The following is a 23,535-nucleotide window of genomic DNA, read 5'->3' as shown; positions in this document are numbered from 1 at the left end:
ATTGCTATAAAATTTAAATACTTTTAAAAAAGAATCGATCGACTTATTATCGACTGATCATCACTATGCTCATAAACGTCACAACACTAGCTTACGTACTTTGACAGATCTAATTCTTACCGCGCATTAGGACGATTGTAAAATGCTATCTTATTGAAATATAATCAATAATTGTACTGAAGTGGCCGTTCTGTTTTAATATTCCGTACTTACCTACCGAAATTCGAAATAAAACCCACTTTACAAGGCCCACAGTATTGCACAATTTTTACAATACTTTTTCGAATCATAAATCCATAAAACAATTTCTTTAAAAATGTTTATCAGCGCAAAAGTTTCAGGGCAAACTTATAATAGGTTAATGACCTCATGAAACATTCTAAGTTCTTCTTTGCTTTAAACTGGGTACAGGTATAGATTAGATAGTAAGTACTATAAATATTACCTTATTAATTATGTATAGATACTGTTACTCTTTACAATAAGGAAGTTCACTGTCAGACCAACCGCCACGCATTATGTCGAATAAGTATATGATTGACATGACTAGAATATGAATGAATATTAAAGGTTATAGAATATTCCATGGCGCCCTTTTGCTAGGTATATAAGTACTTATAATCACATGAATATTTTCCGCTCACCGTAGGAACATTTTTCTGAACAGAGATTTATAAAAGATTTAAGTATATAGGTAAAATACTAACTTACTACACTTACTTACTTTCGTTATGTATTTGATTTTCAATCAGTACTCATGTAGCAGTATTTATATAAACTATTATAATGTTTATATCAACGTCGCGAACACGAAGATAAACATTAGGGATGCACCGAATTCTTGTACATTGACTAGTCTGTATTCGGTATTCGGCTTACTTATTGAGCACCACAACCAAATTGTTTAATACACATTAATGCGGGAAAGAAAAAGATGAGGAAACGAAGAATCCTCACCACTTGCGCTGTCCCTATACCCTGAAAATAGCCCAGCTCAAAGAAAAAGGGAAACACTCACGTGATCAGCTTCTCTATTCTTCTTACCAGGCCTGATTTTTGTTGACAGCACAAGAACACAATCACAGCAGTCTATTCACAATTAATCAGCGGCGGCGGTGCATTTACGATTATATTAAAATATTTGCAGAAAAAACGTATTATAGATAAAGCAGATAAAACAAAAGGAGCACAAAACGTCACTATAACCGTCGGGGTTCACACACACAAAGTAAAAAGTTTTTAATTAATTTATAAAGTATTTTTGGTGTGTTTCCCTTGGGTAGCTAGGCGTATTAGCAGAAATATAAAAAGACAACAAGTGGCTCAAACACAAATATTCGGTTTAGTAGCATCACGCCTGTGTCACCAAAGGCGTTGGCAGAAGTATATACACACACTCCGCGCCAGCTATGTGGAGCGAGCCTATTGCCATTACCAGGGCACAAATCCTGGGAACCGCGTGATATCAATTATCTATGATCGAAACATGAATTCAAACTCAAAACTCGAATTCAGTGATATCGAGCCCGAACCAGGATTCGAACCTGTAACTCTTAAGTTATAAGTCACGCGTTCTCCGAACAGGGCTATCACGGATTTGTTGTCTCTAGAGTTACATTGTATACATAAAGCAATTCCCATCTTTCCATCAGCAACTGCGCAGTACTTCGAAATCGCTATCGCGTGAGTTCTATATCTGCGCCCTATAACAAAATAGAGCCGACTAGGTCATGAGATTTACGACTCTATTTCAAGGACAGCACTGTCCTAGATGCTTTCATTTGAATGGCATATTGTCGCAGTATTATGGCCCGCTAGCACGTAATAGGTAGGTATTATACCTACTTGAATTTTATGCCATTGTTCCGTAGCTATTGTTTGGTCTTTAGTCGAATGACAGTAAGGTAACTAAGCAAGACGTTGACTGAGAATCTTATATAATAAATTACTTACACGTTTCATTACATTTACACATATTTTTTTGAAGTGAATTGTAGTAAGTTTAGCTCAGATAGCATTAATTTGGTCGGACAAGAAATAAAACCTATAAGTACTTAAAAAAAAACTATAAAACACAGTAGGTAACGTACGGTCACGAGCATTAATATGTATACACTTTGGTACCATGTCACATTAACTTTTTTGACAAATTGTACTGGAAGTCTCACTAAATGTCAAATATGTCAGTGCGACAGAGTCCTAAAGTGGGTACATTATATTGCTCATGACTGTACCTAATCAACCTACAAGAATATAAATTTAATCGTTATTGGAGTACACAGAATATAAATTAAATGAAACAACTGAAAAACCAAACAGCTTGCAGTAAAGTTATATTGGAATGATTCAAAAGATCTTGTTATAAATATATCTTCGACACATCGATGTGTCGACGGCAAAGAGTCAGGTTACCTATTGCTATGTGACCACAAGAAATATTGAACAAATAAACAGAAGACGATAAGGAAAACCACCTCATGGTTATGCAACCTACAAAAAAATAAAGAATAATTCTATGTATAGAACGGTAACGCTCCGCCTCGCACCAATTCGTATCTGGCCGACCTCACCCCCTCTGGGTCGTAAGGGAAAGCGCACTGGATGTTTTATCTCGCTCGCACCTATGCGTTAGGCAGCACACAGTAATAATGAAACTTTGTATGGAGTGTCTGGGGTGTGCGCATAATAACGTGTTAGTAACCCAAAAAGGCAGGTTTCACTTACAAAATGCTCCCCAATACAGCTAATAGAAAACGAATTTACCCATGTCATCGACTAAATGTGGGTATAAAAGTGTTTGCACTTATGGAAACGATTTGTCTTGTCATGACCCACTGGCCCAAATATCCACAAATACAATATCCACGACATACATCACACGACATAGCCATATATGTCGACAGGACTCGATAGCCTTAGCCGCTTAGGGCTGTCACTGCCTTGCATTTTTCCAACTTAAGCGCTTAAGCGATTTTATTTATTAACTTGTATTGCATAAGTTAACTACATCTCTGCTTAAGAGCAGGCGGGATCGTGGGTCAAACGAACTCAAATCTTTTAATAAAAAACTTAACTGTGTCTATATATCCTTTAGAGGCAGGCAAAAATATACAAACATCATACATAAATTCACACCTATTGGCCTTGTTTGGGTGATTCGATTCAAGTTATCACAACGTTTATTGCCTGTTTTGATAATATATCGACACTGATCTAGTTCATTAGTGTACCTATCTGTATTTTTTTGCTAAAGTGATTTGTTTTTTATTAAGGTCATAAGGCAAATGAGTTTCGTTAAAAATTGCAGATACTTACGTCAAATAGTAAGATTTTTAATTGATATTTAATTTTGAACGAAGCTCACATTTACAACTGCCTAATGCATATATTTTCATAAAGTTACCAAGTGATAGTATATAACGCTCCGCTTTTATCCTTCCAATTTTAAAGATAAAGAAACTATAATATAATAAGCCAAGAATATTATTTTTCAGAAGAGAAAAACTGCTTACCCTTCTCATCAAAAAACCTGCATACCTTTGTGCTCTCTTATTAGGTATTGTTTTTCTCAGGTCTGTTGTTTTAATTTTATACTGGGTGAGAGCCCCTCAGCGCTTTCCATTTATTCGGCCAAGTATTTAATGTCATCTGTGGCAAATCACCAATATATTACGTTGAATAAAGATACTAAATATATCTGTATTTTTTAATGTACGTAGTGCCTACAACAAAGAGTATTGTATCGTATCTCAGACACTATTTGTGGAACATGCAAATAGATACAAATGTAACTTTGAAGTTAGCGCAATGACGTTGTAACTGTACCAGTTGGTACCAGATGAGTTTACGAGTCTTCGTAAATGAGATGTGACGAGCAGTCATGCGTGGGAAGCCAGGAAGGCAGTCCTCAAGGGCATGTCGAAAGGTTTTAAGGTCAGTGTGTACTACCAACTGAAGTGCAACTCAAGTGTGGTATGCTAAAAATATTTAAAGTTTTTTTAAAGTACTTAAGTTTTTTGTGGATATTTTGAAAACGGAAGATTACTTATTGCTTTAATAAAGATAGTAATCTATTAATATATAGTATATATAATATTAATTATGTCCTATAACCAAAGGATGTATGAAAGCGATTGTTACTTGGCAAGTTGGCAATAAAGCCACGTATTGTAATCTTTTGTTTGTAATTTTGTATTTCTTTGTGCACAATAATGTGTTTATGTATATCAAAGATACGTAGTAAATAAGATACTATTCACTGCCTGAATTACCCACTCACTACTCACCTAAATATGCTCTAAATTAAAAAAAAAAAACATGAGATATTATTACTTTTACATTTTATTGCGCATTCGCTCTAGCATATACCTACATAGTCTGCAAAACACAGTTATTACTAACAGATTTGGTTTTCCCCAAAAAACCAAATAAAACTTTACCTATAAAAATGATACGTACTTTATTTAGGTAGTAGGTACCTATCCATAATGTTCGTAAGTATATCCGTCGTTTTTTGTTTTGTTTTTGCTTGAACCATAATTATAGAATTAGGAATAATACTGTAAAATTAAAATGAAATAGATAAGGCAAGATTATATGTATCCACTATAATATTATTATATGTAATCGGACCTATAAGATGTATGAATTTAGCTATTTAGGTACATTAATATCTACGTAAAGTTTATTATTTGTTTTATTTTACTCATGTAAAATAGAACAATTAGATTATTCTATATGCATTTTCTCACGACACACAGATAAGAATAAAATACATTTGCATACGTTTACAACAAACACTACATGATACTGGTATGACTTGTTTATAGGCCCCGATTCCTGCAGACACTTCCTAATTTTATTTTAAGTTATACCCGTCATTTTCTTATCTGCCAAAAAGGAAAGGGACGGAGGATTGACAACAGTAAATTCTAAAATGAATGAGTGAATAAAATAAGCATCTCGCCGATATGCAAACCGTTTCACGTGCGCTGGTAACTTAATTTTGTCGGATTATTGGCCAATATAATATTTTGGAAGGGTTTTTATAAATTTCTGCATAAAATCAAATCAAATCAAATCAAATCAAATATACTTTATTGCACACAACATACAAAACAGATTCACACAGATGAAGATAGATACAGAAAAAATTGACGTGAGTTTCATAATTTTTACGCTAGTCGATTACTCGTCCCTTTTTTTTCGGCGGATAAGAAAAAGACAGGTATAACTTAAAATAAAATTAGATGGTATGTAGTAGAATCAGCACCAATAGTTATATAATCGTCACACCGCTTAAACACATAATATTAACATTTAATTACGTCTACTTAATATGCATATTTAATAACTAAGCAGAACGTAAACATTTTGCTATTATTTTATATTGAATGCAAAAAATGTAGCGCATTTTATTTTTTATTAATATAAGTAATCTTAAAAGAGCGGCAAAAGTAGTGCGCATTTAAAAAGTTTGGTACACATTTTGAAGGTAGGATTGGCTAGAAAGAGATCTTTTACCTTTTACAATAAAGATCTAGTCAGCCACGGGTTATTGCATAAATAAATACTTATATGTATTCGTTTGTTTAATGTTATTACAATATTTACAGAAATATGCTAACATGATAATTATTATTTCCAATAACAGGAACTATTTATCTACATTATCCACATTAAAGTACACATTATCCACAGTACCTAAACTTCAGGGTATTGTGTATAATTAATTACGTCTGTTTACTATAGGTATACCTATATTTCTGCCTATAGGCAGACACGATGATTTCCACTATACTCCACTTGTTACGACTCACCGATAAATGTATAAATAATTCTTTAATTAATACTTAAATAACACAAGTTCAAAATAAGTTGTTAACCTTATGTTCATGACTACGTATATTCCCAAATGGAAACAAATTTCAAATTAAAATTCTAAAATGTCTTTATTCAGTAGGTAACATAGTTACACTTTGAATCGACGACGACTTTGAAACGTCTCATCCGTTCAAAACTACTGCAGCTTCTCACAACCTATACTGCCGGGGAAAAGCTGCAATCTGCAAGAAAAACTTCGGCACAGGGCCCTAGACGTTCTTTAAAAAAGAACATAAAATATTGTTATAAAATGTAGTAATTTGAACCCACGCTTCACCGAGTTTTTTATTAGACCAACGTGATAGGTAGTGAGCCGTATCACCGTGTATAATAGTCGATTTATAACCAACTGTGTTAGTGAAAATTTTAGAAATGATAAATAAACGAATAACTACACTTTTAAATATAGAATGTAGTTACTTTATGGTACTTCACGGGATCAATCATAAATTATAAAATGCTTATCTAGACATAGAAGCTAGTTTAAGGTAATCAAAAATCAATCCCATTTTTCTTTTTCACTTATTTTCGACATTTTAGTCATTGATGAATGACCGCTTTTATAGATGACGTCACTTGGATTGTATTTCCACTATAATACCTACCTATTTCCTTACTACATACATACATACATAAACTCACGCCCGTAATCCCTAATGGGGTGGGCAGAGCCACAAGTAATCAAAGACAACTTGCAGCCACTGTTGATACGAAGTCCAAAGATGGATATGATGAACCTTTTGGTGATAAGGGATCAACCTATCGCCCATAACATTAGTCCATCATGTTAGAGGACACAATCCCTCTCCTCCTCCTTCCTCCTTCCTCACTAAAAAGCAAATTTTCGTTTTGACGTTTCGTAAAAGTATCTCAATTGACTAAGCATCAAAGTCTGAATTTGTAATGAATTTTTCCTACCTAACGGGAGTCTAAACTTGTGTGACCTTAGTAAACCCTTTTTTACTCACCTGTGTGCGTGACCATAGTGGTAAATAAAGCATTTAGTTTTAAAAAAGTTATTTCTGCTATTGTCAGTGGCCAGTAGCGTGACTGTGACGGAAAAACTCGAATCATGAACCGAAAGGGCCTTGCAAGATGACTATTAAGTTTTTTATCGGTGCATTTATTATCTACCTCGGTTATGATAAAAACAACTGGCATTCAAAAACGTTATATTTTTGTTTATAATATATTATATATTCATATATATAATATATTCATACACCTACACGACGACAAAGCAGTATAAAGTTTGCTTTTTGATTTTTTCATGGAGTCCAACAATAGGTGGTTTATGATTCTTAAATAGGATTTCAAATTAATCAAATAATAATTATAATAAATAGGTACCTACCTATGAAGAATATTTATGTGAAATTCTTCAGGCGTAGCATAATTGACTCGGTTATAAAATGTAGATTTTTTTAATTTAAATTAGTTTACTGCTTAGGAACAATTGTGTATACAATTATTGTTTAGCACAATTATAATTATTGTGCAAAGTCTGACGTAAAGATGATTGTGATGTGCTAAATAGCTACCGAAATTATCGCGAAACGCTAGTTTTTGGCATCGTGGAGTATGCTTCTATACCCTCAGCGCCTCCCTATGTGTCCAGCCAAATAATTAATGCCATATTTTATGTGGCAAATCTATACTAAGTAAAAAAAACCTTCTAGGGGATTCAGAAGCGGCCTGTTTCCAGCTGTGCCACGTATAATTTATAGAGACGCTATTTTATGTTATACTATTATATTATTTTCTACGTAGTTTTTCACATGCTATTGTTGTGTTGGACTTTACATAGGTAGACTGGGATGGGCTGGTACCTAATATTAAGTTCAAATATAAGGTCAGTGTGTGCTAGACCGGCATACTGTTCTAAAATTTGAGTCTGATTTGATTTTCATTTGCTCCGATCCTAACATATTTCTGTTGCTTCCTCCACGTTCATCAATCGCGTCATACACGCACGTTGGTTCCTAATTGATCGTACTAAACCTTTTCTAAAGACATCCGCAATATGGTCAATGTCCGTCCTTCTGGGTCTTCCTTTTTTAAGTTCATAATAGTGTTATAAGTACCCTATTTGCACTCGATCCCAAAAACAGCAGCTGACTCAATTGTCTTTGAAGTTTGGACGATAACTTGAACAAAAAACCAAAACTAACAATGTACGTGATTTGACTAACTATCGTACTGTATACACCAAAAACTTATACTCAAGTCGTAGTATAATTATACAAAATATGTACATACTCAAAGTGTAAATGCGATAAACTACTTCCCTGTACTATATAGGGCTGCCATGAGACGCAGGATTCAAAAAAATCTATAGTCGACTGACTGTCAAAACGGTTGTTACAGAAAAACGTCATTATTTCATTGTTTTTTTATGAAACTTGAATAACTATTCGTCATCTTATCTGATCCACTGCTGGGCAAACGCCTCCCTTGATGCTTCCACTCTTTTCGACTCTTGCGCAATCTCCAGCTTATCTTTCCGATAAGCATTCAGGTCTTCACAACATTGATGTTTTAAAAAATGTTTCCTACATACGAATTTAATAATTTATTTTGGGCAATAATTTAATTGCTGCGCAATCAAGATAACTGCTAATATACCGATACATCTGATAATATACTGATACATCTGCTAATATACCGGGATATAGACAGCCCTACTCTGTTACCGTATAAGATGACAATTGTGTTGTGTGATTGAGGATAAAAACACGATAAAACGTTACTAGAGCAGTAATCTTAGTCATTAAAGAGAATCGTGGGAAACGGTGTAAACCAATTGTTCCTGTTTTCCTACTATTTACAGGTACTTGGTAGGTACTCGTATTTCACTACGTACTTATGAACGTTTCTATCTAGTAGAAAAAGTTTCTTTTTTACAAGAAATCAACACATTCTTCTATATTAACCCTTTCACGGACAGAGACCATGGGTCATTGATGGTTCATAATAGGTAGTATGACACCTTGGAATCGGAACGTCCGTAGAAGTTCTGTCCTTGAAAGTGTTAACTAGTAATAAATCACGGATTTCGAATTTCCTATTTATCGGTTACTCAGAATAAGTGCGAGTTAATACGAGTATTATCTGCAGATATTACAAAACAGGGTTGTGTTCTGATAGCTTTGCGACTCTACATCGATAGATCGTGTGCTTATATACTTACCTAATACGTACGTATCTACGTATGTAAAAAATAAAGAAAGTCATTTTCTTCGACGAAGATACTTAAGTATATTGGGAGTAGCAAAAAAAAATACACCGCCTCTACCAATTTTGACTGACGCGATTACAATTTTTAATTCCGTTCTTTACTGTCAACTTGCTGAATACTAAATTTTTAAATGTCAACGGCCATATTTTGATATGAAAGCGGCGTAGGCGATTTTCGCGCATGCGTCCCAGTCATACCTTTCCATTCACTGTGGTCCCAGATTCTCGAGGCCGCGATTTCGCAATTTATGTTGGCTCTACCTCTTATAAATCGGTCGTTTTGCAATATAGGACTGTGGTTTTGTTCGTTCATAAATAAACAACTTTCTTACTTAATAAACAAAGCCGATTCTGGCTTTTATACGTGTAGGAATGGGTCATATGTATAGTATATAGGTAAGTACCTACCGGCTGGGAAATTTCTCTGCGTGTACTGTGCACATAAATATCTGCCATTATCAACGAGAGGGGTATGGAGTATACTCCGCCATGATGCTCAAAATAAATGCCATTATACGACTTCTGTGGTCCAGTGGTAGAGCGTCAGGTTCGAATTCCGGCCCCACGAATCAATTAAAAAAATACTTTGTGATCCCTTGCTTGGGTAGGAAACTCGAACATTACAAAAAAATCCGCCCTTGCATAGCTGCCCCTGTAAGATCTGTGCTTTCTTCTTCTATCGTGTGGGTTGTGAGGTGGATTATCAACCTATTATTAGCAGCCATAGGCCCCTGATATGAGTCATATAACAACGACTTATCAGTAAGTAAGAACCAACGGCTTAACGTGCCTTCCGAAGCACGGATCGTCTTACTTTCGGACAATCAGGTGATCAGCCTGTAATGTCCTAACCAAACTAGGGATCACAAAGTGATTTTTGTGATATTTCCCCACCGGGATTCGAACCCGGGACCTCCGGATTGTGAGCCTAACGCTCAACCACAGGACGACAGAGACCGTGTGCTTTAACAGTCTATATATCTCTGCCACAATATAGATTAAGACAGATTTTTGTTATAATGTAACAATAAAATCTCATTATAATCTTTTCTCATTTCCAGGTGAATCCGTTCGCTGCTGGACATGTTCTTCGGACCTGAACCCGCTATGCCACGACCCCTTCCTCGCTGGCAGGGCCGACAACTCCTACCTCTTCAGGCTTGAGAACTGTGACTCCAACAGCGGCGCTACATACCCCTACCTGACCTCCTCCAAGTCTTCGTGCAAGAAGCAGAAGAAATACAGTAAGTATTACTGCTAAATTACTATATACATAAACAGCCTAAGTATATACGTCACCTGCTGGGAAGAGGCCTCTCGTCAATCAACCGGAGGTGGTATGGAGCATACTCCACAACTTCTCGTCTGCGGGTTGGTAGCTGTGTTTTTACGGCTAATAGCCGGGACCAACGGCTTCACGTGCCCTTCGAAGAACAGAATCATCTTACTTTTTCAGACAATCAGTTGATTCAAGCCTGAAAAGTCCTTATCAAAGGTCAGTCTCAAAAAGTGGTTTCGACAATGTCCCCATAGGGAAACGAACTCGGACCTCCAGATCGTGAGCCTAACGCTCTAACCACTAAACCACAGAAGCTATTCGGAAATTATTATAAAAACTTTTTAAATCTACTTACAGCGTGCAACACTGCAATCGACTTGGGTACAAACGTCCGTTCATACAGTACCTTTACACAGATAAAATATAACATAAAATCATATAACATAAAATCACAACTATATCTACGCAATTGGTCTAGTCAAACTTAGGCATAAGTACCCATAATCCATCGCGAAAATCACAACTAAGTATCCACACTTCACCGAGCTTTCTATTAGACCAATGTGATAGGTATTTCCTATTGCCGTATTTCCTTCTATAAGTAATGGTGAAGTCAAAGTGAAAATTGCACTTATGATATTAATGACTTACTTCATCGTAGACTTACCTCCAATATAGAGCTTCGATTTGCCTGATCATATCACTTATAGGTAAGTAGGTACCTGATGCCAGTTAAGCTTTATTAACATACTGGCCTAGTATATCGCTTACAACGTTCCTTATTCGAATATTGTTAATTCGATCACGTAGTACGCAAAAACCTTTCCCCAGTCCCCATTCCAAAAGAATAAATCAATTTGAATAGGCTGTCGGTGGCAAGTGTCGAATTTCAAGTTATCGCAAAACGTATTGAAACGACAATTGTATTTGGTCATGAGTTTATTACACACTGTGCAACCACAGTGGTGAACCTCTATAATGTTAATTGTGTAGTATGGAACAAAACAAAGTTTTCAAACTGAAGATGCTTACTTAATAAAAATAAAATCCCTTCAAGTTACCATCCGATGACCAACCATGGGATGACACGTTCTCATTCATCGATAGTTTTAATAATTAAAACACATAATAACGGGTTCTTACCACGCTAAACCCCTATACACCCCCGTATATATCCCTACCTTAAACGCGGTAAGAACCCGTTATTATGTGTTTTAACCGATAATAACCGCGTAAACTTAAAACAATGCATCGATAGTTTTGTATTTGTGCGCGTGTGCGCGAGTCAGTGTATGTGTGTGTGCGTGTATTGTGTTGTACCTATTTAACCTATAAGCAATGTAAAAGCAAACGATACGAGTTTAATTAAAAGAAAGCTTTCTACAAAGCTGAATCGGATTTTGTCTTATATAGTATGCGGTACTTACATTGATTCTTACCCACTGTCGTCTTATCAGCTCTACATCAATACTTTTATACACTACAATACACAATACTTTATTGCACAAATGGAATACAATTCAACAATAAAATAGATAATACAAAAGACGGCCTTATTGCTATGGTACCAAATTGGATTTTATGTGCACGGTTAGGTACTAGGTACATTTATTTACTTAAACGCGCAGCAGCTTTGTGGGTAGGGCGATTGTAGGTGACTTTTATAAAAGTTGTATCAACTTTAGTTCACTTGTCTGCCTTAGTAGAAGGTAACCCAATTCTCACCGACACAATTGTGGAGAGTGTAGAGAATGCGTTTGGAACAGAGTACACGTAGGTACAATGCTAGTAAAGCTATTGAATTTCCGAACATTATGTTCTTTTTTTTTCTTTTTTTTTAAATATATGGTGATCTCCTACTCGAACATGCCTACTAAAGAAATTAACGGCTTCCGTGGCCCAGTAGTTGAGCGTTGGGCTCACGATCCGGAGGTCCTAAGTTCCAATCCCAGTGGGGACATTATCACAAAATCATTTTGTGATCCTAGTTTGGTTAGACATTACAGGCTGATTACCTGATTGTCCAAAAAGTTCGGAAGGCACGTTAAGCCGTTGGTCCCGATTACTACATTAGTAAGTAAGTAGTCGTTACATGAGCCATGTCAGAGACCTTTGGCGGCTCTATAATAACCCTGACACCAGGGTTGACGAGGTTGGTAACTCACATAACAACCCACACGATAGAATAGAAGAAATAAATTTACATAAAAATCATAAACATAAATAGCCTATATACTAAGGGTAGGCACAGGCCTACCCTCAATCAACCGAAGGTGCTATGGAGCATACACCACGCTGCTCCAGGGGTGTGCAAAGAAATTAAATCACAGAAAAATACTCTAGTCGAGTCCGTTGTACTAATGTAAAAAAAAAAACAGTTTCGTTAGAGTTTTTCGTAAATGTTTTTAGGGGTTACGTATTTAAATGTTTAAAGTTAAAAACCTAACGCCAAATCACCTAAGAATAAAAATATTAAAATACCTAAATTCAAAATACCCTTTATACATAACACAACACTTACCCCCACGATAAGAAGTTCGTATTAGTTGGTTAGTTCTATACCTATCTATCTAATCAAATACCTATGTATTTAAACATTCATCATTATTAATTTAAGAGCCACGCTCTTGTCGGTGTAGCATTCTCGATGCTACTTTTTAGGGAAAAATAAGGCAGTGGTTTCCCTCTTGCCTTCCGCCCCGCAGTACTCAGTCTGACGCGAGTCGGATGGCGCCCATAGTAAGCAACAAATTGTTGTAAATTTAATATTAGGTACTTAGATTTTAGGTTTTTTAAACGTAGGTAATTAAACGTTACGTTTTTTAATTTAAATACGTAGGTAACCGTTTTTAAGAGGTTCCCAAACAAAAACCGCAATTTTTCGCCGATTTCGGAACGGAACGGAGTTCGACTCGGACTTGGCCGGCCTTTCCACTCAATGTCATCTCAACCTTCAATTGCCTTGTGAGGAAGACGTGCTGACCATTGCATTGTTCTCGCTAAATGTTCTAATTAGACGGGTACTCGTAGCACCGTTGAATGGCACCAAGCCCATGGGAAAATGGCGTGACAAGGTCGATTATGGAATTAGCTAGACTACTTATAGATCCGTGACTATAGGTAGTCTGTTTAGTACTTAATGAGTGTGGACTTATATGTAAACAAGGTTGGGTTTATAATATATAAAACTACCTAAGTATACACAATAACTGCCAATTTGGTCCTATGTTCCCGGCTTCTCGAAAGGGGAACGCGCGAACGCGCACCAATGAGTTATTAATTTATCTTAAGTGCAGTTTTCACTAACACAGTTGGCTCGACCATTACGGTGATACGGCTCACCTATCACGTTGGTCTAACAGAAAGCTCGGTGAGATGTGGGTACTTAGTTCATCTTGCGATGGATGTACCTCTCTCTCTCTCTCTCTTTATGTAAGAGCTGCGCTCTTGTCGGTGGAGTAATCGCCATTCCTCTGTTCTTCCCGCCAAATCCTTCACCTCCTGATACGACACGAAGGGAAGGGTGGTAGACCTAGGAGAACATTTATGGATGTACCTCTAACTACCCCAATTAGGACATAATCGTGAGCTTATGTTATGGTAATACACAATCAAGTTTTTCTAACCTATTTTGTGTGCTCTACCGCTGAGCCCCTTTTTTAACCGACTTGAAATAAGAATTAGGTTATCAGTTTGACCCGTATGAATGTAATATTATTGGAATTGTTCAATATTCGTATATATTAGTCAATAGGTGTAGGCTTATAAACACGTTTTCAAAATTTTACAAATGTAAGTATATATGTATGTTTGTCTGTCTGTAAGGTATGGTTCCTCCTTCTACCGTCTCTATGGTACATTTTTAAACTATAGTCTAGTTTAGTTAGTCAGTGTGATAAGACAGAGATGTGGTGTAAAAGACGATATAGTGACTAGGATTGAGAAGGGAATGTTAGGTTGGTTTGGACACGTAGAGCGGATGAAAGATAATAGGATTGCAAAAGCGGTATATAAAGCGAAAGTTGATGGTAGGGCTGGCAGAGGAAGACCGAGAAAGACTTACGATGACCAAATTGGAGATGTCCTTAGAAAAGGTTCAATACGATCTACTCTGAACCGGCGTGCGTGTATGAAGCGATTGATGAATGTGGAGGAAGCAAGAGAAGTGTGTCAGGATCGAAGCAAATGGAATTCTATAGTCTCTGCTTACCCCGGTGGGAAATAGGCGTGAGTTTATGTATGTATGTATAGTCTAGTTAGTATAACGTACCTACGTAGTTTTTGTGAGGGGTGAGTCCTCAGCGCTCCCCATAGGTCCGGCCGAGTAATGCCATTTGCGGCAAATCTACAATAAGTTACGTCAAAAAAATGCTTCATTTATGTTATGTTTATACTACTCTTTCTATAAATACACATTGCAATGCACAGATCCGATAACGGTATGCAAACAGGACCCATTATCTTCGTTACGTAATCTACATTTCTTCAAGTAAGCATTCATGTGGGCATTACAGTCTTACCTATATTACCTACGCCCGCGACTTCGTCCGCGTGGATTTCGGTTTCCGCGGTAAGAATTTGCGTTTTTTTTAATTGTTAAAGCCTGTGTGTTACTCTGATGTATAAGCTACATTATTGTAGAGTTTCATTAAAATCCATTAAGTAGTTATTGCGTGAAAGAGTAACAAACGTCCAAACATCCATACTCACAAACTTTCACATTTATAATATTATTAGTAAGATACCTATATGCGATGAGCGACATCTTGCGTCACGTACCTATATTTTCCGCTGAGAAAAGAACAAATTACAGAGTTATTTTTGTCATTCATTGTGGCCAATGATATAGGTAATTTCGTTAACTAAGTAGCGACTAGGTCGATTTTGCTTCCTTCTGTACCCATTGTTTGGTTAAGATACCTATATTTTTTTTGACGTTACTTATTGTAGATTTGCCGCAGATGGCATTGACTACTTGGCCGGACAAATGGGGAGCGCTGAAGGCTCTCACCCGGTACAACGTTTAAGACAACAGGCCTGAGGGTGCCCAGTTGGGCGCGAACCTCGGCTCAGGGCGTCGTCTGAGAGGAAAAATATTTGAAAGAATTAATCGACCCTAGTGGGTCGATAGCGATAAGCGCTGAATGAGGGAAATCGTCGACCACGTCGGCGGGGTCGGTATCGGGGTCCTGAAGTGTTTGGTGTCGCGAGCTGATTGGCTGCCTCTATGACTAGAGTAATCGGGTCGTCGGGATCGTATATTACGTCCTTCGGACGCCGATACTTTTCAGTAGATACCTATAGGTACCTACTTACCTATTCAAAGGTATAAGTATTTATTTTGCTTTTCAAAAGATCCTGTGCGAATCTTGCTACATTTTGTCGTCTGACCACCCAGCTAAACTTTCTACTTTTTGCTTTTCGAAATCATCATTAGTTCACTATCCTTCGTCTAGTTATATCAATTGTTCCGCCTACTTGTATTGAAAATTATAGATACTCTCATGATGTGAAATGTACTAACGCAAGTTCAAAATATTATTCAACAGATTTATGTTAAGTAAGTGTAAGGAAAAGGTTATCTGACGTTTTTAGGATGCTCTCAGAACATTCGACAATCGATTCAGTATATTGGCAATGTGCCAGCCAACATTGAGAAACCTTGGGATTTAGATTTCGTTCGAGCATGATTGAAATATTATTTTTTACCCCACTAACTGCGGCGAAGCAAAAAGGATTATAAAGCAAAAAGGGTTATTCCTAATAGGTAGATACTTATGTGTTTATTTCTGTAAGTATTTAAACTTAGGTAACCTCATTTTACCTGATAGAAAGTAACAATGTGGTTAAGCGTGTACCACCCTCACACACCCTCCGGTGACCACGATGTTAGCTAAGTGATTCTCACTGAATATGCTCATTCTTCCGATTCTTTAGAAACTATCCAAGTATTCTCAGTTGGTATCTTTATAAAGATCAAGATTGTTATCTTTAGGGAAATCCTTTAACAGTTCTTTTGTGTAGGTGAATAAATATCTGTTCCGGTGTTCTGCTTGATGCAACGTTTAAGTAGGTAGGTATCTATATTACACACAAGAGTATCTTTGTTATGGTATCCCATCCTTATTTACAACACGACGGTTTTTTTTGACGTGATTTATTATAGATTTGCCGCAGATGGCATTAACTACTTGGCCGGACAAATGGGGAGCGCTGAAGGCTCTCTTAGCCGGTACAACGTTTAAGACAACAGGACGTCGTCTGTGAGGAAAAATATTTGAAAGAATTAATCGACCCTAGTGGGTCGATAGCGATAAGCGCTGAATGAGGGAAATCGTCGACCGCGCCGGCGGGGTCGGTATCGGGGTCCTGAAGTGTTTGGTGTCACGAGCTGATTGGCTGCCTCTATGGCTAGAGTAATTGGGTCGTCGGGATCGTATATTACGTCCTTCGTAATAAAAAGTCTACATTGAAGCAATTCATACATAAAAGCAATATTGCAATTTGAAACTTGCGCATAATATAGACTGCGCAAAGTCAAGAAACGTCAAATAGCAATACTGCTTTTTAGACCCTCAGACCCCTGTTTAGGCGCCTTCTGGGCGAACTCGCTTCATCTTAGGTCTCGTCAATGCCTTCGGGCAAGTCTGGGACCAAGGGCAAACCCATAAAAGGTATAAAATAACAGCACATATAACTTAGTCGTTATATCTGCCATGTTAGGGCCTCTAGTAGCTCAGTAAGGACCCTGGCACCACGGTTCTTTGGGGTCCGCATCAGAACGTACGTATACTTATACTTTTCAAAAACCAGAGTAGCCATAGATTAACATATTTTTTCTTCTATTTCCAGTCAACGGCCAGCTGGTGATCTCGAGAGGGTGCACATGGAAGAGGGCAGATGACTACTCCAACCAGTGCCCAAGTTCGTCCTCTGGTCCCAGCGAAGTCTTGTCCTTCTGCGAAACCTGCGACTACGACGGATGCAACGGCGCAGCCACTATCGGCAAAACCATAGCCTTACTACTCGCACCTTTGGGCCTTTTGCTCTTCAAGTAAGAGACAGATAGAGAATGTTAGCATCAAGGTGCCTTAATATAAAGTAGTCTAAGTTTGTTTGTACAATACAACCAAAGGTCGGGTCCAACTATGTACGAGGGTCGGATCAAGCCAGTATTTTCGAAAATACCTGTTCTTTAATCAGACATTATTTATTTACGAAAGTAGGGATTAACTGACGCCACATATTTACTGAACGATCATATTATATTGTATAGAATTGGTAGATAGGTTAGTCTATTCACTGAAAGACACACCGTGATACCGACCCCGTGGGCGTGGTCGATGATTTCCCTCATTCGGCGCTTGCCGCTATCGACTAGGGTCGATTAATTCTGTCAAATATGATCCATTCAGACGCCGCCCTGAGCCGAGATTTGGGCCAAAGAACCCCTCCGGCCTGTTGTCTTAAATTTTGTACCGGGTGAGAGCCCTCAGCGCTCCCCGTTTGTCCGGCCAAGTAGTTAATGCCATCTGCGACAAATCTACAATACGTCACGTCTAAAAAAAACTGAAAGACACAAAGAACTAGCTCTGGTATTCCATAATCTGTTAAATAGGAGTCTAGTAGTACCCACAAATTAATCTTCTCGTCTTGAACGGATCTTAGACTTAGATGATACTTAAGTTTAAAAACAAGTGTTCATAAAAATGGTATATGTTGCAGTTTCATTCTGTTCTATTGCTGTTTGGGACCACTGTACCCTAGGTACCCCTTGGCCATCGTAGGTATCTACAATGCTTAAGGACAGGACTAAAATAAAGTACAAATCACAGAGCTTTGGTGTAAATTTTATCTTCAACTGCTCTGGACTTTAACTCCTAATAAATCTTAATGTCATAAATGCTTTACACAAATCTTGTTATTTATTAGCTCCCTCATATTTCACTATTTACTACCTACTAAGTGAAAGTTATAATAAAGACGTAGGCCTGTGAGGCAGCCATCAAATTTCGTACCTCTCTCGAGGGTTTTGTACTTCTTCTAAGGCATAGGATCGCTCGACGAACTTTCGACGGTTTTGCCAATACTCAAAAGCGTCTTAATCCAAATTGTCTCGCGCCTTTTTGAGTCGAGTAAGACCTATCTAAACGAGGCAACCTCGCATGTCTGCTTAGGTACTATTAACCGTTCTGAATCTTATTTTTTATGGCTCTACTTTTTCTTACGTTCTTCTACCGGTAAATATAGCGGCTATTTTATTATTCCTTAAATTGTAAATATGTTTTAATTTCTATTAACTTAATTACAGCTAATGTTTGATGTAATTACGAGAATTAAACTTTAAGAGCTTCATTTTATTTTAATTGTGAAATTAACATAAGGTTTCAAGTTAAAAGATCTTTTAAATAAAACGTAACAAGTTGTTTTTTATTCGCATTTCATTTTTGTTTAAATACGAATCTCAAAACTTAGTATCTGTAATATTAGAATAATTGTAAAAGTTCTAATATGAATTTAATAAAATTGTTCTCGAAAATGCGTATTTATTTCATAGCACAGAACTCCCCTAAATCAACCGGAGGGGATATCACCAACATAATTTTTATTTTAAATATGGATGAGTTCGCAGAGCCACTTTTAAAATATGCTAAAACGGTGAGTTTTAGAATCGGTTCAAAGCTCTTTTAAAGACTCAAATATAAATATTTAAAAGTAAACATAATCTATACCTGAAAACTGGAATTAGATAATGTTAAAAACAAGCACAAAAATGTGAAAAAGTATTTTATTATTTTGTAATCAATGTGTATAAAAAGAGTTATTTAATGGACGGCTTGAATAATCAGTCTTATAACTAAATTACAACTAGGTATACAAGAATTCATTTAAAAAGTAATTACCACTTTGTGAATAATTATGAAGTCATTTAAAGTTAAAGTACACTTTTTTATCTTTTTGTGGGTATAACAACTAATTTAATTTCAAGAAAAGAACTTCTATGTATAATGTAACTAAGATTTTTGTTTGCAAATTCATGCATTACCATAATACTAATCTCTTTTAAGAAATCAGTCAATATAGGTAGGCATTAAAAGAGTCAAGGTAAGCATTAAAAGAAACTTCTTTTAATGCCAGACACAACAGTAGCATATTTCTCAAACAATATCAATAACCCTAAATGTAAATACAGAAAAATAGATAAAAAAAATTAAATACAAGATAAAATTGTAGTCTTTCAGCTGCTAGAAAGCACTGATAAAAATTATACTTAACAATTAAAAAAGGATATTTATCTCACATAAGTGATGTCTTATTATGATTTAATGTATATTGATTGAGGAGCTCGGTGGCGCAGCGGTAAACGCGCTCGGTCTGCGATTGTTGAAGTTAAGCGACTTTCGCAAAGGCCGGTCATAGGATGGGTGACCACAGAAAAAAAGTTTTCATCTCGAGCTCCTCCGTGCTTCGGAAGGCACGTTAAGCCGTTGGTCCCGGCTGCATTAGCAGTCGTTAATAACCACCAATACGCACTGGGCCCGCATGGTGGTTTAAGGCCCGATCTCCCTATCCATCCATAGGGAAGGCCCGTGCCCCAGCAGCGGGGACGTTAATGGGCTGGTGATGATGATGATGATGTATATTAAGTTTTAGCCATTACTAGGCTGGCATTTTTCACTGGCATTAAGTATGTGACACATACATAAGAAACATGTACTATGAATGTTGATTTGACTGGCATCTAAGTTTTCTCTTAGTTAATAAGAACATTAACACTCTGTAGCAAATGTCAGATTCTTACAAACATATTTGTACAAGATGAGATTCTTAAGGTACATAACTATAAGGCTTGTTATTTCTTACGCTGCAAGTTTGAGGGACAACCACGGTGCCACAACTAACACTAACATCAGAAGAGGCTTTGGTGTGAAAAGGTATGAACCATTACATCCATCCTTACTGTTGCAAGTACAATATTCGATGAAGATGTTGTAGGTTCCAGTTCTCATGAGACAGAACCTCTCATCGCCCTGAATACCAACTTCCCCTAAGTATGCACAGTCTCTGAAGTATCGCCATTCACCATTTACTGAAATAATGAAAGCATTTTATTAGACAAATATAACTAATTACATTTTATAACTATTTATAAACAGAAAATAATGAAAACAGATTTTAAGAGGGTGTCAGATTCTCTGAAAGTTTAATTTGATTAATAGTAATACTTATAGTTTCAATAACACACTCAGAAGTGAGATGAAGAAATATAACTAACTACTCAGATTAACAGAAGCAAATTAGGTTGCTTGCAAGGGTTGGTGACATAGTATGATTGAACAAATATAATCTTAATTACCTTATTTTCAATTCAATAATACTGTTATTATTAGTATCTTTTATCTTAATAATATAATGGTACCTTTCTGCCGTATTTTCCGGCACATGCTTGGTCGGACGCCTGGTAGGTGAGGAAGACCCTTCTCTTGTTTACAATCTGTGATTGGAACGGTACTATTATCGAACGGATCCGCGCATTTTGGATCGTTGTTCGACCGGCAGTTCCAACATTTGATGCTGAGCGCTGAAAACCATAAATATCACTGTAAACAAAAGTTGTTATATGGGCGTGACCGTCCACCCCAAGTTTAATAGAAAGTTCTTACCGTAAGGAACCGCGCAGAGCACAATAAACAAACAAATAGCAGTTCTGTAACACTGGCTCATTGTTAGAACTCTAAAAATATGATCTGTTAGTTAGTTTAACAAAATTATAAATGTAAAACGGCCGAACCGCTAACAAGTAGTTACGCTAATGATTTTATGAAATATATCATACGCCAATATGTTAACGTTTTTCGAAATATCGTAAATAACACCAACACTATGTTGCCATTAATTGAAAGAAATAAACCTTAAAAGCGGTGTTGTATTAAACTTTATCTGCACTGAAAACATTACAAATAAAGCACACTGGCTGTCATTTTTAATGTAAAAGAGATTTCTCTCAATACCGGTTCGTATTAACCGGTTATTATATATGGAAAATGAAAAAAATATCTATCAGTAATATTTTTTTTAATATAATCACAATTAAAAAAAGTATGACATTATTTGGACGAAATACAGTTATATTTTTTTTTCTGCTGCTGAAGAAACAATCTCTAACAACAAAATACTAATAAGGAATAATTTTATGAACGTGCCTCGTCCATCGTATGTTTCTTAAAAACGGTTTTTGTGCGGCTTTTCGGCGGGAAACGGGAACGGGACAGTTGCTTTCTTCATTGAGTAATCTAAATAATTAATACGAAGTGGTGTTTTGTGGTTAATAATCGCATTAAGTTAGTCGGAAGACATTCGCGAGTGTTATTATATTGGAGTATTCAATAAACAAAGTGTATCTGCCTATTTTCGCTTCGTGCCGGGAAGCCGCTTCATAACTCAAAAGTTTATGCGGACTTTTGAGTTAATTCGTTTGGGGTTCGGAGTAGGAGTCTACTCCGAGGGTGGGGGCTTAGGTTTCATCATCATCACCTTTCATCATTTCATTAATCATCAAGAAAAAAAATACGTAAGACATGGCTGTATGGGCATCAAAGACCTTGTATAGAATAGACGGATAATATTTTAGAGTGACGATCAAACTATCACAGCTCTCTTTCTTCCCTATGGCAACAATCTCTGTGGAAAAAAGAAACAAACATAGACAAACACCGCTGTCTAGAACGTCAGTGTTTACCGTTTTGAGATGTTGTGGTAGTCAGCTGGATACCAAACCTGCCGTTAGTTTTTTGGTGTTTTGGGACATTATTTTAACTTTTTATATAAACAATCTGTGAAATAGTTATTCATTATGAACCATGGCTTGCGTAGCTATTGGTTGTGAGAGTAGAATGGGTGTTATAATGGAGAACGATCAAACAATGTCTCACCATGGGTAAGTTATCGACCACATAATACATGTTTGTGTGCAAGAAATACATTACCTGGTCTGGTTTTTGTAAAGTTTATTGAGCCCTAAACACGATGCAGACGCATATTTTCAGCAAAGCCGTCACATTTGTACAAATAATTGATTTCACATTTTACGTTAATCAGCTTTGACAGATCATGTACCCAAAGTATTATAAGTAGTGTTGTCCTTTGATATCGATAACATAATATTATGTTTGAATGTAACATCTACATGTTGCGTTATTCTATTCACGTTTAATTTATTTTTCGACCTGTTTCCGATTTGGATGAAGATTACATAAAGATATTGTATTTTCCAGATTTCCTAAATATCCTAATTTACGAAACAAGAAATTAAGAAACAATTAGATTCAGACCATGAAACGAGATCATTCTCTCTTCTGAAGGACGCCTTCTCCTTATTTAAGCCTGTGCTAATTACATTTCGATGTATCTTGCTTTCTATCGAGCAGGATACCAAACAATAATATTACATAGAGATGCAGTACCAACAATATTCACTCACATATCTCACATAAGGTGAGTTTAAGTTTAGTTATAAGTTTATAGATAAATTTGCAGCTATTTCGTTTTTGTATTCTACATTAGCATGGAAAAAATATTTCAATACAATACAAATATTCTCTATTGCACAAAATAATTAGTATGAATAACTATTTTGGTAATTACCTGTGATTATTCCTTCTATAAATAATTAGTATGAATAACTATTTTTGTAATTACCTGTGATTATTCCTTCTATGTGCAATGTGTAAACATGCAATGCTTGTGTATTTGTGTGCTCCACGTTAATATGTGCCATTCTTGCAGGTAAAGTTATAACGACCAGAGCCGACACTATACACTTCTAAAGAAAGTGAACAAGAGGAAATATTTTTTTTTTATCACCAAAAGTCGGAATTGTTCAGTGCTTCGTAGTCATTGTATTCTAACTATATTGAATAAAAATCTTATAAAGAAGTATTTGCTTTTATTCTTTAATCGCATTGAGATAATCCCCGAAATATACTAGAAGGTCGTCTACTTCTTGTATCGAGAGCCGATTCGATTTCCGGTCAACTCAATGAAAAACGTGTATTTAATTTTTATAAAAGGGTAGGTATGTGATTTATAGCAACCAAAGGGTGGCCGCAATGTCGTATTAAAATGATACTATAGTA

The 23,535-nt window shown here is 36.4% G+C and overlaps 2 protein-coding genes and 1 long non-coding RNA gene across 3 annotated transcripts in view; 2 read left to right on the top strand and 1 right to left on the bottom strand.

Moving 5' to 3' along the window:
- LOC126374099 (uncharacterized) overlaps positions 1-18,830 on the top strand; it is a 39,678-nt gene extending 20,848 nt beyond the window's left edge. Inside the window, exons 2-3 of the mRNA XM_050020575.1 lie at positions 10,182-10,364; positions 17,252-18,830. Of these exons, the coding sequence (XP_049876532.1) occupies positions 10,182-10,364; positions 17,252-17,457 (389 nt within the window). The 3' untranslated portion in view covers positions 17,458-18,830. The remainder of the gene's footprint in view (positions 1-10,181; positions 10,365-17,251) is intronic.
- A 339-nt stretch (positions 18,831-19,169) lies between these two features.
- LOC126374098 (uncharacterized) lies at positions 19,170-21,229 on the bottom strand. Its single transcript, XM_050020574.1, has 3 exons — positions 21,064-21,229; positions 20,820-20,981; positions 19,170-20,489 (listed from the first exon to the last, which is right to left on the bottom strand). The coding sequence occupies exons 1-3, from the start codon at positions 21,122-21,124 to the stop codon at positions 20,260-20,262; spliced, it is 453 nt and encodes a 150-aa protein (XP_049876531.1). The 5' UTR covers positions 21,125-21,229; the 3' UTR covers positions 19,170-20,259.
- A 1,561-nt stretch (positions 21,230-22,790) lies between these two features.
- Positions 22,791-23,335, top strand: LOC126374107 (uncharacterized). The gene is made up of 2 exons (XR_007567402.1): positions 22,791-22,894; positions 23,186-23,335. It is a non-coding gene; the product is annotated as an uncharacterized LOC126374107 (long non-coding RNA).
- Positions 23,336-23,535: the final 200 nt, after the last annotated feature.

This window comes from Pectinophora gossypiella, chromosome 16 (genome assembly GCF_024362695.1).
Source record: "Pectinophora gossypiella chromosome 16, ilPecGoss1.1, whole genome shotgun sequence".
Lineage (NCBI taxonomy): Eukaryota > Metazoa > Arthropoda > Insecta > Lepidoptera > Gelechiidae > Pectinophora > Pectinophora gossypiella.
This window is presented reverse-complemented; position numbering and strand designations above follow the sequence as displayed.

Excerpts from the sequence above, each read along its gene's own strand:
- LOC126374098 (XM_050020574.1), bottom strand. The coding sequence starts at position 21,124 with ATGAGCCAGTGTTACAGAACTGCTATTTGTTTGTTTATTGTGCTCTGC. Across the intron at positions 20,982-21,063 it reads GCTCTGCGCGGTTCCTTACG|CGCTCAGCATCAAATGTTGG; the intron begins GTAAGAACTTTC and ends TATGGTTTTCAG. Across the intron at positions 20,490-20,819 it reads CCGGAAAATACGGCAGAAAG|TAAATGGTGAATGGCGATAC; the intron begins GTACCATTATAT and ends TCATTATTTCAG.